General features: G+C 36.7%; 1 protein-coding gene across 1 annotated transcript in view; it reads right to left on the bottom strand.

The window, feature by feature from the left end:
- Positions 1-17,087, bottom strand: part of vipr1b (vasoactive intestinal peptide receptor 1b) — a gene marked incomplete at both ends in the record, with an annotated part of 51,312 nt that overhangs the window by 14,889 nt on the left and 19,336 nt on the right. Inside the window, 2 exons of the mRNA XM_079259722.1 lie at positions 5,516-5,613; positions 10,519-10,619. Of these exons, the coding sequence (XP_079115848.1) occupies positions 5,516-5,613; positions 10,519-10,619 (199 nt within the window). The remainder of the gene's footprint in view (positions 1-5,515; positions 5,614-10,518; positions 10,620-17,087) is intronic.

Raw genomic sequence — 17,087 nt, 5'->3', positions numbered from 1 at the left:
TTGTTGGAACAGAATTAGTCTTTATGGTCTTTATGGATTAATAATCTGTAAAGAATAATAATACTCAACAAAACTAATTCTGTTACCAAGACTATTGTGTGTAATCACTTACTTACAACCGCAATGAAGTCTAATCCAATGAAGTTGGGACTTTGTGTACCTACTTCTGTTTTTTTTTTCTTTTTTTTTTTTCATATTTTACACAACAGGTTAAATTTGTTGCAATAGGGGTTGAATAATCCTAAATCTTTGCCCAGAGTGCTAACAAGTTCAGTAGCCTAGTTCCTCTTGAACTGAGAATGGGGCTGGCCTATCAGCCAGTCCGCAAGTAAGGAACTGCTGAAATCACAGTGTACATGTCCAACACTGACTCACAGCCATGGGGCACAATTACTACAGCCTGGTGATTTGCTATCTTAATCAAAAGAGGCCAAATAGCTTCTTTGAGACTTGTTTTCACTGGATTAGCGGCTTGTTTCTCTCACAAGATCTGGCAACACTGGTTGTTTCTCATAGTTTGATTAATCTGGTCAGAACCCATTCTTCTTTATGTGCTACGAAGGAGGAATGAATTATGATAGAGCACATCTTTTTCTCATTTTTCTCACTTTTCCTCACATCATTTTTCTTTATTTTTTGCTCCAATTTATGAATAAGGTGTCCTTGAGCTAACCATGAGCTCGCCGAGGCACTAAAGTGGCAGGAGCTGCCTCTGCAGCTACTACCCTTAATACACCCACTAAGTGTAATTTCAGACCTTGCATCATCTTTAAATACCAGTAATTCTTTTTGCTTATATATCAATTTAAAAACTGTAAAACATTTTTGCTTATAGAGCTTTTCTAAATTAAAATAAGACCAAAAGGTAAGTATGCAGCATAAAAGATAATCTCAGCTTCTCGAACTCAAACATGTTCCCTCAGAAAGAAAAGAACAAGTAGAATGAACTACAAGTAGAATAGTATTATTCACGGTGCATCCGCCACCAAGGCCAAAAATAATTTTTTCAATTTAGAGAAAAGTCATCTTGTTGCCTCTAAAATTTAAATAAGTTTTTTGCATGCACTCCACCTCTCAACCAAGTTTCTTATCATTCAGAGTGAGTCGCTGGGTGAACACACTAGTGTGGACTGCAGCCAACTGCAAAACAAGCTGAAAACTGTGCTTCTCTTGTTGTGATATGTGAACATTTTTGTCAAGAGAAACGTGTGCATGACCTTCATCCAAATGGTCAGAGAGTCTATAAGAAAAGTTGGAGACAAACTTGAAATGAATAAAAGTTGACTGTGCTCATATTTCATAAGCTTACTGCTGTAAACACATCATTATAACCAAAAGCAGCAAAATAAAGATTACCTTAAAGAACATGCTTTAACATTGGTTATTATTGTAAACATTTTGTGTGATTGACACCTTTTTGATTAAACTTGTAGTTAAAAAAAGATCATAGATACCTATAAGAGCCTGCGGTCCAGCATGCTTTGATAACTGGTGTGTTCCACCTGCTTTCTCCTTTCTTACTGACCTCCTAACCTTCACGCTTTCCACCTCAAGTTTTTGCTCACAACACACCTCACAGCTCGAGTCTGCGGGTTGCATAAACTTCACACCCTCATCTGTTATTTCATCTTCCTGACCTTGTCCCATCTCGTGGTTTCTGATGTGTGTCAGGAGGAACGAAACAAACAGGGGAAACTTTCAGAGTCAGGACTTGTCTTTGCAGAAAACTATGAAATGGGACAATTGTGTTATTAATCTTCTCAATAAGAAAAATAGCAGCAGTATTAAGTTTATATAAGACTTTTGGGTAAAAATGTGGGCAAAGAAACAATTTCATGCATAATATGGGAAAAGGAGTGTTTGATAATATTTCTAAGTGTGACCCTGAATGGAAATGAACAGAGTAAGTGCTTGTATAAAAGAAAGTAAACACTTGCTGCATCATTTTACTTTACAATAAACTGAATGAAAAGATGAGACCAAAAGTACAAAAGAATTTTTTCACAGCTAATACACTGACAATAACATTTAACGTGGACATAACATCTAATTTACATAGATAGTGGCATCATACAGTATTCAGAGTAAGACTATCTGCCAAATGTACAAACCGTTTACATGTACAAATAACAAGTCTGTCTTAATCCTCCATTGAGTGAAGAACCATATTTATATACTTCACTGGAAACACAAATACCTCTGCATGCTGGTGCCTAAAATCATAGACCCACACTGGCTTTTCCACACCAATTATCAACAATCAGGCTACGTCCCACTGAGATCAGTATTCACTCTGTACCTACCACTTCCTACAGTAAAAGTTACTTTAGAAAAAGGTATCTAAGTATTGAAATCCTGTAATATCCATCAATATAATAATATCACTCATTACTATGGTTAAAAGTTTAAATTTCTAAGCATTTCAACTGGAAAAGGATTAAAAGTTCAACAAGGCATACAATACAGAAAAGCTATGGTTTAGATAATCTATATCTGCTGGTTTTTTAGATTAATGTAAAGCTCTGAAATCTAAAGCTGCAATTGTAGTTATTCCAAATATTATAACTGCATTCAAGCATCTTGCAGTCCATGATGTCTTATCAAATAGAAAACGTCACAATTGTTTCATATCCTTAAAATCCCCCAAATAGCTCCAGATGTGCTCCATGCAAACATCATGGGTCATCAAAGTGAGTGTGACTAATTCATTTATAGAATATCTCGTCTTCTGTAGCTCAACATAAGCCTGCTTTTTATGCACCAGCGTGAAGCCGCGCTGAGCCGAGATGCGCAAATCCTGCTGAAAAGTGCTTTATCTTGATGTGTGACTATGGAATGTAAAATTTTTCACGTCATTCCTGTCAAGTCACCCAGTAGGAAAAATATCAACATAATGCTTTAACTGGATCGGTGAGGAAGTCCTTTTATTCTGTTCTCTAATGCTTTTTCAAAACTACCTGGATCACTTCAGACCAGTTTAACCAAAAAAGTGTATTAACAGGAATCCACTTGTCCAAGAGGTGGTGGCGTCACAATCCATGGTTGGAAATTGTGTGATGAAAATATAGCTGCAGGCTGTTGTTCTCTGTCTGGCACCACAGTGTGACATGAAGAGCCATGAAACATGTCTAAGTTTGCCAGCTGTAACAATGCTGACTTCTGTAACCATTTAAGCAGGTATTTTGTGATATGTAGAATCCATCATCCGTCCATCCATCCATCCGTCCAGCCAGCCAGACAGCCAGCCAGCCAGCCAGCCAGCCAGACATCCATCCATCCATCCATCCAGGAGTTTGGGTCATGGGGAAGCTGCCTAAGCAGGGAAACCCAGACCTCCCTCTGGTACATGTAACCATGTGCAGTAAATCATCTGCAGGTGATTCCACAGTAAAAAAGGTAGCAAATGGGAGGGAATAAAAGGAATTGAGGCTGTTAAATCCCCGATGCGAGACAACTCTTGAACCACTGACCTCTCATTCGGCAGCCCTCAGTGTCACAGTAACCTGTGAAATAGCACATTTTACCATCATCACATTGGAATAGGAAACAACGCTGGCGACCTGACAAACACACAAGCTGCATCTATGTTGACAATAGAGTCAAAGAAACATTGTAATTGTACTTTTTTTTAAAACCTTTCTTGTGTTCAAGCACTTTGAGCTGTGGAACACTGAAAACATTTCATGTTGTCTTGTGGTTATGTTCTCTGTCTACAAAAACTACAAAGACATTTGCACAGAGCACGGAGTTCTCCACTGAGACCAGCTTGCTACTATTTCTTGAAAGGCAAAGGTCAGTTTTTATCTAATCCCTTACTCTGTGGGACATTTTCAGCCAGGGAACATGCTCCATAAATTGGAGAAAAATGCGAATTAAATTGCTCTGCCCTGCACCACAGTCTCTTACCTGCCCTAACATGCATACAGGACCAGATCAGCTGTCATGTAAGGTCCCTAACTGCTCCATACCTGCTGCTAAGATCATTTTAAACTATGCTTCACACATTATTTTATTCAACCATAATAAGTGAGAATATACCTAACTGAGGCTTTAACCCTTTAAACCAGGGTCTATTTTGTCATATCAGTTAAAAAAGTTTTATTCCCATAATGAAATGGGAACATTTCTGCAACTACAAGGTCTGATGGAATACTTATCCTGTCATAGTAAAGGCAGATTTATTAAGCTGGCTATCAATTAGTAGTTATTAATAAATGAAAATGGTACACAGAACAAATGAAAACCATTTCAGGCTTGCCTGAAAATCTCTTTAAGGATGAATATAAATAAAATCCCTTTGGAATGATGCTGCTGTAGTTCTAAACATTGATCAAATCATAGGACAACATGTGAACATCATTGTCTCTGCAAAGAACAACTCTGATAAAGTGAAGCAGAACAAAATCAGAGTTTTAGGACAGACAGTTCGGGGAAGGCTTAAAGATTCATTACAAAACTTTCTGACCTTAAAACTCTGCACTCCAGACTTGTTTGACAACACAATGACATTTATCGTGTGCCTATCTGGAGCCCCACAGCGTCCGAAGCTTCAAACTCTCATCATACAACTTTGTCACCTGGGACGCTGCGTGATACTGCAGCAGTTTCACTTCACATGATAGAAAATTAATATAAACACACTGGCTGTTTAGAACGTGCTCGTCACTGATTCAGCAAAGACATGCAGAAAGATTAAAAGAGAGAAAGTAACAATACATAAGTCATTGTAGGATTGTCTATTGCTTTATGTAGAGAGCTCACAGTACAGGTAGGATGTAAGATGGTTGCTGAATTAGACGTCGATAGGGGGTGCATTACTGGGAAATTGGCAAAAGTCCTGGAGTGTCTTTAGTGTTCCTGAAAACCAGCATGTTCACCCTTTCAACTACTTATTTACTGAAAAAATTACCTGAAAAATGCTCCTGAAAAATCTTATGAAATGAATTTAAGATATCAATGCCATAATACTATTGACCTTATCTGCTCCTGTGGAGAAGAATCCAGACACTGTCACAAATGATGTTGTAATTGTTATTAAAGATGGCACCACAACTTTTGCATTCATCAAACTAAAGTTCAATCCTTAAATCAGCCTAATCTTTGACTTTGATGATAGCATAATTGCACATAATAACTGCAAACAAATAACTAGACAAAAATTAGTTCAAAGGTCCACAACATGAAAATACCAGAAGTAAAATAAAATAAAACTAAATAAAACTAAATAAAAGAAAAGAAAAGAAAACAAAACAAAACAAAACAAAACAAAACAAAACAAAACAAAATAAAATAAAATAAAATAAAATAAAATAAAATAAAGAAGTTGATGGACACAGTCTTGTAGCTTTTGCTTTTTAGATTAAGATTTGATAAAGACTTTCATGCAATTTTGTTTTTTGTTGTTCTTTGCAACTAAAATAGCCTTTATAGGTTTAGAACTGACTGTTTCAGACTGAAAACAGCAACCCAGGGAAGCTCCAGATAGAAAAGAGAGTGCCATCATGTTTTTACATACCTGAAGATGCAGAGGATCACAATAGCGGTTGTCAGAGAGATCAGTGAAACACTGTGACCAATGGTGTAGCCAATCTTCACTTGCCAGAAAAACTTTCCCTGAAAAGAGCAGAAAAAGATGCTTTCATGTGATATGAATTTAAACTCAAAAGTTTAATGTCAACGTCGAGTTACTTACAGGAAACTGAATTTAATGTCACTAATATTTTTTCTCTGGAATCTGTCTCGCAAAAAGAAGAAAAATGTTGTTTTGAAAATGCATTTACTTTTCTTTCACTTTTTATTTAATGAACATTGAAGAGAAAATACCAGTAATGTACACCATTCCTGCCCCATTTCACAGCTTGTTCCACTCACATAGATTTGTATACATAATATACACCTGCATAAAATAAAATTTATACACATACTTAAACAAAAAAAGCAATATATAAATATATATATATATATATATATATATTGCTTTTTTCTGTTCTTTTATATATGTATATATAAATATATATAAATATATATATATATATATATATATATATATATATATATATATATATATATATATATATATATATATATATATATATATATGTATATATATGTATATATATATATATATATACATATATATATATATATATACATATATATATATATATATATATATATATATATATATATACATATATGAATATGAACAGTTTCTGTCTTATATAATATACCCAATATGAACAAAGTTGATTTCAAAATGGAACTTAGCGTGCAGGACTCTACTTCTTTTATTTTCTTTTTCCATCATCAAAGGTGAAACTTTTAAGCATCCTTGCTGCGTTTAGGAGATGAGTTTCCCTCAAAGTTAGATGAAGTTAACCTGAATCTGAGATGCAAGGCAGTGAGATGCAATGAGAGAAGTGGTTATTTTCGAAGACAGGCTGTGATTGGTTTAACTTGGTTTTCACTGATCCAGAGTGTTGCGTAAAAGGTAAACGGAGGGGATAAACCATTAAACAAAAATCCAATAAAGGATTTTAAAATGCAGAGGGAAAAGAAAGGTTATATGGAAAGGGGAATTAGCTTTTTAAAGTGTATGAAACTGAAATGTGTTGTTTATTTCTCCTTTCAGAAACAGTGTTTATTATTTTTACGCTTTTTTGTGTCCACTCTATCAGTGTTCACATCCATTGTCAGAGCAGACCGTGCTGTGCTGCCGCGGTTGCTACCATTCTGAGAAAAATAAAACTTTAATTTCCTTTTATTTAATAAATGAAAGTCCTGTTTTAGTTGTTTAAAGAATATTCTTAAATGGTTCCTTAGAAAGTTGTGCTATAAATATTCGTCCAGTTTGTTCACTTTTTCAAACTTGTGTCTATATTACATGTCCTCTATTACTGCTCAACTCATGTCCTTTATCACTGCTCAACTAGAAAAAATAAATTTATAAATCTTATTTTGCTTCATTCTTCTTCCAATCTGAGTCTGCTCTGACCTAATTTTCTCTGCTGTCCAGGTTCTGGAGGCTGTTCGTTATTGTATTTTGGCAAACTACTATTTTGGCAAAAATGAAAAAGAAGAAACCACTCTGTTCAAAACTAAGCTGTCAGAATGACCCCCGTGGCAAAAGGATTTTGCTTTCAGCCACTAGCACATCTCTCACAATATTTATTCTGTTCAGTGAATGACAGCAGCGTACAGCAGATCAGACTGAACGTCAAAAACACTTTGTTTTCTTGAGAGGCTAACATGGAAAATGAAATGACATGACAATCTTGTGGTTGAGAGAAGGGTGCCGGCTTACTGACCAATAGGATTGCTTTCCAGTAGATCAAAGAAAGAAAGCAAGAAAAGGAAGAAATGACTTAAAAGGGACACTGCATGAACATAACACTTGAGGGTTTTGCTGCACAGTGTCTGGCAGGTGCAGCGTTTTTGGTAGGTGGGATGTCCGTGTGGCATCACAGCCAACACTGATAAGGATACATTTTGGCTGAAAACTGATATTTACGAACAGCGATATTATTTTTTCTAAAGGTTAAGATGATCAAATTCTGTGCAAAATTAAAGTTAACATTAGCTTCCTGCCATTGTTTAGGAACTTTTCAAATGACATATCTTGTTTGTGGTGTAAATGATCTGATGTGGCATCCTTCTTGCGTTACCTTGACTTTGCGAGTATTGTATACTACTTTTTGAGTATTTTTAGTCTGGTGCAGTAAAATAATAACCACACCGCTGGCATTGCAATCAGTTAAACACTCTGCCATGCTGAATTACTATCATGACATACTCCCAAAGAAATACCGCAGGCATCCTCACCTCCTTTAAAACACACTCAAACAGCCAGAAATAAATATTTAGTTGTCAATATCAGTTCAGTTTTACTTATCGGACTGATTCTATATTGACTGATACTGATATTAACACCGATGCATTGTGGATCCTTACTGAGTGGTCACAGCCCCTGCATTTTAATTGCAACCAAAAAACATGCTTCACAAACGTTTATTTTAGTGCAGCCAAGAGAATGGGGCAGGGCTGGATATTGGGTGGGGATGGACATCGAATGGGCGTGGTTAGAGTTAGGGTTAATCCAATCAAAATGTTGAGGGGGGCGGGGTTGGACATCCAACCCCACCCAATATCCAGCCCCGGGTCATTCTCCATGCTGCAGCCAAGACTCTCTCATTTTAGTAGGTGTTTCTGATGACTGTCAGCTTTGTTTTTCTAGAAGATGCTGCAGCTAGTTATTGTTTTCTTGCAGGTTTAGCAGCGGATTGTCTGGTTTTTACGTTTAGCTTGAACAGTTGATACAGTTTCTTTGTAAATTGAGTATTCTTGCCTCTTTTTTCTTCTGTTCACTTTTATTTTTCTTCTGTTTACTCTCTCTTATCTTTTGTCCCACCACTCTTGTCAGGTCCAGTTTCCATCCATCCATTTATTTTCTTAACCGGCTAGTCCGACTAAGGGTCATTGGGAAGCTGGAGCCTATGCCAGCAACCATTGGCCCAGAGGCAGAGGACACCCTGGAAAGGTCCCCAGTACATCGCAGGGTCAGATTAAGCATTAATATGTCATTTCAGCAAAAAATTATGTAAAAAATAATGAAAAAAACTTTATTCTGAAGAGGGGGAAGTCTGTTCAGCATCATTCTGCAGGCTACGATGCCGAACAAAACCCTCCTTGAGCGCTTCTTAAGCTGTCTCTTCATACTTCCAGTTGCTATAAACTCAGCCTGCCTCACTCACAAAGCTAATTATGGTGGCTTGCAGTTCGGCAAACTGTTATTGGCCTGCAAGTGCATAAATCTCACCAGAGATTTAACAAGAGAGTGTCAGTAGAAAGCCTAATCAATATTATGTTCATGTTTCTCAGTCAAGCAAGAGTTTAACTGTAAGAAACATTTACTTCTAAGTAATTACTGAATTTCAAGCTTCATTTTTATATAATTAAATAAACCTAAATAAATAATTTTATCCTCTCTTTCCACTGTAATGACAGTTCAGACAGGATTTCTAGAAGAGCAGAACTTACTTTATAAGATTTCACATACCATATGCCGTCATCTAACAAACCACTGGACCTTAGAAAGTCCTGCTTTATTCTCACTGTGCTACTGCTATGGCACTATATGTTTCATGCTTGATAAGAAATGAGATTAAGAGCTCTGTATCCTGTGACACAAAAATATCAAAAATGCAGAAAGACGGACATCAGATTCCTTTTAGAGAGCCTTACCCACCTGGTCCCTCCTGACTTCCTATGTGGCATACTAATGAGGCCGCCTCTGTGACTCAGAGAGCAGAGTGCCCACCAGAAAAGCTTTTACCACCATGTAGTGCTCATCCACTCTTCACACTGCTCCACTGTTATCAACACAGACAAGATTTGTGTTCTTTGAAGAAAAAAACAAAACTAGGCAAGACTAATATTTGATGTCTTTATTCCCTTCCCACCCCGGGAGGCACAACGAATAACCTCTCATAATTCCTGATAGCACAACCAGGAATATCAACTGACCTCGCTGGATCAATGGGAGTCAGGTATTGTACTTCAAGGCCCCTAAAACCCAAAATAAAAAAGTTTTTTTTTTTTCCCCTCCCGCTTTCTTTTTTTGCTGTCAGGATCCTTTTGACTGTACTGAGGGTCATGAATTCTTTAGTTCAAAGTAATAAATGTTTTCAGTGAAAACAATACAAAAACAACCTACAGGCAAATGCAAACATGTTCATGTCATGTTCTTTCATTTTCACCAGTATTACACAGTTTCTGAAGGCTTTTTTTAGCACAATAAGGAAGTTTCTAGTTACCACATCAACGAATTTCATTCGTTCAAAAGTTATTCCTTTTTTAAATAAATGTATTCAAAATGAGAAGTAATAATAAAAAGTAATATTAAAACATCATGTGAATTTGTTTTGGATTCACATGAAATACACGAAAATATCTGAAGATAATATATCAGGAAATAACCTTTTTTTTTAACTTTCCAACCTGCCTCACATGGACACATATTGCTTCATAAAGCACTTAAAGGTATGAGTCCAATGTCTCATGCTGCGAAGGAAGAATCCAGGTCTAAACATAGAAATATTACAGATATGATTGATTGAGTGGTGGATTCATTCATTCATTCATTCATTCATTTATTCATTCATTCAGTGACTGGTTGAAGACCTCCTCACTAGAATCCTATGATGTTTCAAAATCTGTCCAGCATATAATCCAACCTTCATAATTGGTTCATTTATCAAAGTAAGTCAGGTTCCAAATATAATCATTGTTTGTCATGGCATCTACCCGCCACCGTTGATATGACAACAATCATAGCAATAACAATCAATACAGCCATTTTCCTAAAAGAGTTAAGAACAACCAACCAGAGAGCAAAAAAAGAAAAAATAAATAAAAGCAGATACCCACTAACTCTCAGCAAGTTCTCCCACTGTACGCCGGCCTTGATTCATTCACTGTGGGAACTTTGGCTCAGCTTCTAGATGGAGGCAATTTACTCACATCATCATTGGTGCTGTTGAGATTGTATCCACAGTTCACTGCTATGTCAATAGGATGCATCTCAGTCCAGCCGTCTGCTGTGCAGGTTTTTGAGAGGTTTCCTGCAGGGGGAGTAGAAATGAAGAGGTCACAGCCACCCAAGCACTGGAGTTGCTCTTTTATCAGCCCAGCAAATTCAAAAATTGGTTCAACATTGTCTGTGTGAGACACACATGACACTTTGGTTTCTCACACTGCTACAAACAACACAATACTCAATTGCTCATTGCTGTATAGATAGATAGATAGATAGATAGATAGATAGATGGATGGATGGATGGATGGATGGATGGATGGATGGATGGATGGATGGATAGGTGGGTGGATGGATGGATGGATGGATAGATAGATAGATAGATAGATAGATAGATAGATAGATAGATAGATAGATAGATAGATAGATAGATAGATAGATAGATAGATAGATGGATAGATAGATAGATAGATAGATAGATAGATAGATAGATGGGTGGGTGGGTGGGTGGGTGGGTGGATGGATGGATGGATGGATGGATGGATGGATGGATAGATAGATAGATAGATAGATAGATAGATAGATAGATAGATAGATAGATAGATAGATAGATAGATAGATAGATAGATAGATGGATGGATGGATGGATGGATGGATAGATAGATAGGTGGATGGATGGATGGATGGATGGATGGATGGATGGATGGATGGATAGATAGATAGATAGATAGATAGATAGATAGATAGATAGATAGATAGATAGATAGATAGATAGATAGATAGATAGATAGATAGATTAGATGGATGGATGGATGGATGGATGGATGGATAGATAGATAGATAGATAGATAGATAGATAGATAGATAGATAGATAGATAGATAGATAGATAGATAGATAGATAGATAGATAGATAGATAGATTAGATGGATGGATGGATGGATGGATGGATGGATAAATAGATAGATAGATAAATGGATAGATAGAAGAAGCTTTAAGATAAGCATCAAGTTACTAAATATGGCTCTGGATCTTAAAAACAGAACTAATCAGTATCTATCTATCTATCTATTATCTATCTATCTATTATTCAGTTTATTAATAGGGCATAATTAGTTTTCATTATAGTGCTTTAAAGCTTCAAGTAAACAAATTAAACCTGGACCCCGGTGTGGTAGACACGTTAGCAGACTTATGGATGTTAACATTAACAATTACTAGCCTATGTGATGTGATGCAATAGACAGCTGAGGAAAAAGGAACGTGCAGCAGGGGTTTAGTGGCGTATTGGCTCAGTCACAGAGAGGTCACTGCGCAGTTGAAATGTCAGGTTATCTCTCTTGTGGCTGCATGAATTTGTCACAGAGCTTGTTTACAAATTTATTCTATGAAAAACTGTAGGTCCACACACTACTAATGGCTCCTATGTGGTTTTTATTCAGCAGCTGAAAAATCAGTAATGTTTTGGGCCATGGCTACTTTTTCTACTGGTGAATAAAAACCACACTGGAGCCATTTCTAGCATGAAAACCTATATTTTTTCATTGTCATAACTTTTCTTTCTTCAGGCGCCTTGCTTTATCATGTTGTGGATGTGCGTGATTTTGAACTTTACCCATGTTTACAAATTTCCTACTAATTTCTCACATTTTAAAATAAATTAATTTCTTTCATTTGGGAAACACATGTTCATGTAGGGGCCCTGCGATGGACTGGCGAGCTGTCCAGGGTGTACCCTGCCTGTCGCCCAAAGCCGGCTGGGATAGGCTCCAGCTTCCCCGCGACCCTGAATTGGAATAAGCGGTTCAGAAAATGAATGAATGAATGAATGTTCATGTAGGCACATGTAAGCCTCTTACCAAGGTACCATCCTTCCCCCTCTTCTCCGCTGCAAAATAACAAACTTTCTGGAGGATATCTCAAAAGACATGTTTGCATTTGTCACATGTTGCAATTATTTGCTTTTCAACAAACCAAGACAGGGAAAATATGACAGCTGACTTTACCTTAAATACAAGTAAGTACAAGTACTGTCATTGTACTGTATATATTGACTACTGTCAATATATACAGTACAATATCATATTGCTTATTGTGCATAAGCAATATGATATTGTGGATCCAACAGAGAAAGCAAATCGGTTAAAGCAAGTATTATCCCAGCATTTCTCACTGCATTTTTAGATTTTAGTTTAAAATGTGATCATTTAAAATAATCGTATCAAATCCCATTCTGTGGCAGAAAGGCATTTTGCACCAGTTTCCCTTCAAACAACATCATCTTCAATTCTTTCTTACAAACAATCTGGCACAAAATAACTCATTTTTTTAAACGTTTCAGCCGAAACACACATGAAACTCTCCCATGTTGGTTTTGTATCTGTTGTTGTTTTGCTTTTTTTGGCACCGGCAGAACCCACAAGTGGATCCACAAATACCAGAGAAGAGAATTTTTAGACTGCTATGACAGTATGATCTCTGAATCCAAATGTAGAGGAATGCTTTCACAGCATCAAGCCATTTTCAGACAAACAAGACAACCCTACCGACATGGCAAGCACAATGAGTAAACTAATATCTCTAATCACACTTTGCTGTAATGACGTAATTTGGTGCAGGAAAGAAGAGATATGGATAGATACACCATCAGTATCATTTTGTTTGTGGGGATAGATTGAGAAAGATTTGCCTTGTTTGTTTTTGACTTGCATTTACTTCTGCGCATGTGGATTTAGAAAGATTTCAGTCTCAGTCCGTATTTTGGTTTCCCCGCAGGCTTTAAATCAAGCTGTTTCTGTTTGGCTTTATTTGCCTTGCAAACTCTCTGCGTGCTCTGTATGTTGGCCCTGTTTTCAACTTTGCCCTGAGACGAACAAACACCATCAAAGTTTCACTAAGTCTGCCAAACCATCACAACATTTTAAATTAAGAAGCTATTTATATTTGGAATTGGTTTCTAGAAACTCACACATTGAAATACTCGTGGCCAAACGCGTTGTGGTTCCTTAATGATATCTCACAATTAAATGCCCTCTTGGCACAGAGAAAACGATTTACATTTTTTCATGTCACTGCAGTGAAGTGGCTGGGAGAGAAAGTCCGCTTTTTTTATTTGCTTCCAAATTAATTCCAGGTCTTCATAAGACAGTGTAGGACCAGACAGTACTGCCAAAGCTGCTGCGTAGATATATTCACAATTTATGTGCAACAATCTGGCAGCATGAGCTTCTCTACAAACTGAAATATGGTGATCAATCCTCAAAGGAATTTATGAAGCTCTGAAACAAGACATTCAGGGTTACCTGCACCCCCCCTTCATCAGGTCCATCTTATCAAAGCCCTTAGATTCTAGATGTGACGCAAATCGAACTGAAGAGTTTTTCTGTGATTAAATGTTGTGGTTTGAACCTTAAATTCTCTGGCACAGATAAACAAAGTCACTTAAGGGATGAAAATGAATTGGTGCCTGATCTGTTGAATCTATGAATGTTGTCGTGTGAATGATTTTCAGGACAACATCCAATACAACTCAGCTGAAAGATTATTAGATGTTTGATCATCTTGGGAGTCAGCTGTGCAACTCCCTGCACAGATGCACCAGGCGGCTTTTATCACATGGCATTCTGAAATGTTGACATTCAATCCTTGTTTGTTTTTATCTTTAACTTTTATTACATTTGTTTTGTGTATAAGCTTTAACCATGCTGTCATGTTCCAGTATGGTCCAGACTGTAACATCACTTGCTTTAATGTAGAACCCCAAACTACTTGAGTAGGACTAGAAAAAAATCATGTGTAGGACTAAGATGGGTTTTCTTTTACTTTGTATAAAGTTGACTTATGACCAGTAGAAATCAGGCTTCAAAAAAAGGTCCCACCACATGTTGTGGGGCTGGGTAGCACGACAACATGTGATGGGAGCTGTGGTCAGTTTAAAATTTGTGGTCAGAGTTTAACAATTTCATATTCCAAAACAGTTCTTGTTTTTCTCACCATAACTGTATATTTTTAACTTCTTACCATTAGCCTGGGGTAGCATAGTAGGAACACTGCAAAAACTGATCAGGAGGACCCACAACCGTGAGTTGTTAGAGTGAGAATAAGCGGTATAGAAAGTGAATGAATGAATAAAGATGCCAGGTTAACTCCAATTAGGTCATTTGCTGGTAAAACAAAAACAAAAACAAAAAGCTTCAGCAGCATTTATTTAGTAAAAATAAAAATGTTGAGAGAAGTCCCAACTTTCTCCATGGTGGGGATGGTCGGCTGAGGGATAGTCTTCCTTGTGGGCACAGATCATTTCACTAACATTTCATGTAGACCCATCTCTCTTTTGTGGAAAAACCATATAAAACAAGTTTGGCAAAAAGGATTTAGGGCACACTTATTCTCCATAAAATCTATAAAAGTCAACTGAAAAATCCTCTGACTTTGCAGAACATGGCAGGGTAAGTGTCACTGGGTGTGGGCGGATGGAAAAGATTAGCTGAAGGGCAGCGACTGCTGTAATCATAGTGGGTAGCAGGCTTATGATCCCAGAGGACAGAGGCATTCAGTAAATTACTTTCATGGTTACTGCTGCTGCTGTGACATGTCAAAGTAGAGAAAAAGAGAGCAAATTAACTCTAACAGGAAAAAAGAGAGATAATTTGAATCCAGGTAAAAAAAAAAAAAAAAAAAAAAAAAAAAAAAAAGCAGTTCCTCTTTTCTGATATTTTAAATCAAAGGTAATGCAATTACAAAGGAGAAGATAAAGATGAAAGCCAATCATGTTTTTCATCTAAGGGACAGAGGACACAGGTTAAGTAAAACGTTTCGCTCATGAATATACAGGAAAGATTATGAATATGTTTTAAATGAAAATATGGAGGATGACTTTCAAATTCTTATTTTAGAAATATTCATTTGCCTGAGTCCAAAGCACCATCGACAAGTTTGTGTTAATATCATGTGATAGAGTAAGAGATTACTTGTGTCAAACAGTGGTCGTTCTGTGTGGACTTTGCATGTTCCCCACTATGTATGTAGTGTGGGTTCTCTCTCTCTCTTCTGTGGCTTCCTCCCACCATCATAAGCATGTGAGGCTAACTGGTGTCCTTAAATTCTCCTTAGAAGCAAATGATCATTAATGGAGTTTTGTCTCTCTGTGTTGGTCCTGCGACAGACTGACAACCCGTCCAGGGTGCACCCCGACTCTCGCTGGATGATATGCTCTAACTTTCCCCATGAGCAGTAAAGAAAATGAATTAAGATTAAATTGCTTCTCATTCCTGCCTGAAAGGACTCCATATGGATCATATGTAAGTAAATTCATTATACTTAGAAAACATTGCGGATGTGAATTAAAACCAAATAAATGTGTTTTATTTCAGGAACTTTTCTGTGATATTTTCAGGAGCTTTGCTGATCTTTTCGGTGTCTCTGTGTTGAGAGCTGAAACAGTGGACTATTAGCTCTGCATGAGTACAAGATGGGGATGAGAAAAGATTTATGAAAAACTTATTGCATCACAAGTTCTGAATAAAATCAGCTGTAGTTCTTTATTTGTTCTGATATAGCTCCATGTTATGAGGGCTTGTTGGCTAGAATTTGGACCTTAAACCATTTCTTTTCACTGATGTATGAAGAGACATTACACACTGTAAAGTCTGAGTAAAATGTGAGGAATATCTACTACTACACCACTTTTCCATCTAGTAAATCATCTAAAGGCCTAAATATACCTCCGTACCACCAGAACAGAGCAGCAGAACTATGCACTTATTCTCAAGTCTTTTTCCCCCCTTATAAACCAGCTTCATCACCACACTCCTTCACTAAGCCTCGGCTCTTTCGATGCTGAAATCCTGTTGACACAATATATTTGCCTCATCCTTTCAAACCTATTTCAGCAAACACATCAGGCACGGATCAGTTCTCTGTGCTCAAAGATATAATCCGAACTAAATCCTTTTTCTTTATCAATAATTAAAGATTTTATGTTGCTGAAAGTCATCAATTCATTTCCCAAACTGTCATGCTTGAAAAGATGCCCATCTGGTATAAACATGGGCAACTTAGATTTTCAAAAAGGTCCAGTTTTGCATCCTAATATGTAATCATAATGTCTCAGAACAATGGATAAGATGTCAAATTAAATTATCTGTTGTTGCAACAAGTTGTGCAAACAGCAGTAGATTTCTACATCAACTGTTTACAGCATGCAACGTTAATCTCAGTGCGCACTCAGGCACAACTAACGCCAATGTTTTGCAAAATTAAAGCCATATAAAGTATAACAATTTACAATTTTACACAAACATGCAGACTCTGCAGACCAATGAATAACAAAAACTGCAAGTCAATTTTGCTGTTAACTGAATTGAAAACAAATTGAAAATTACTTCAAGGAGCTGTCAAAAAAAAAGTCAATTTGCATAAATTCTGTATGCCGGGGTAAAAAAAAATGAAGTAGAAACACAAATAATATTAAACAAAAAAATATAAACTGTCACAGCTCACTGACAAGTTTACTTAACAATATGTCACACAATATAACTGACATCAGTAAAAATCAC

Source organism: Telmatherina bonti (genome assembly GCF_933228915.1).
Source record: "Telmatherina bonti genome assembly, chromosome: 20".
Lineage (NCBI taxonomy): Eukaryota > Metazoa > Chordata > Actinopteri > Atheriniformes > Telmatherinidae > Telmatherina > Telmatherina bonti.
The sequence above is the reverse complement of the archived record's forward strand: the minus strand, read 5'-3'. Positions and strand labels throughout refer to the sequence as shown.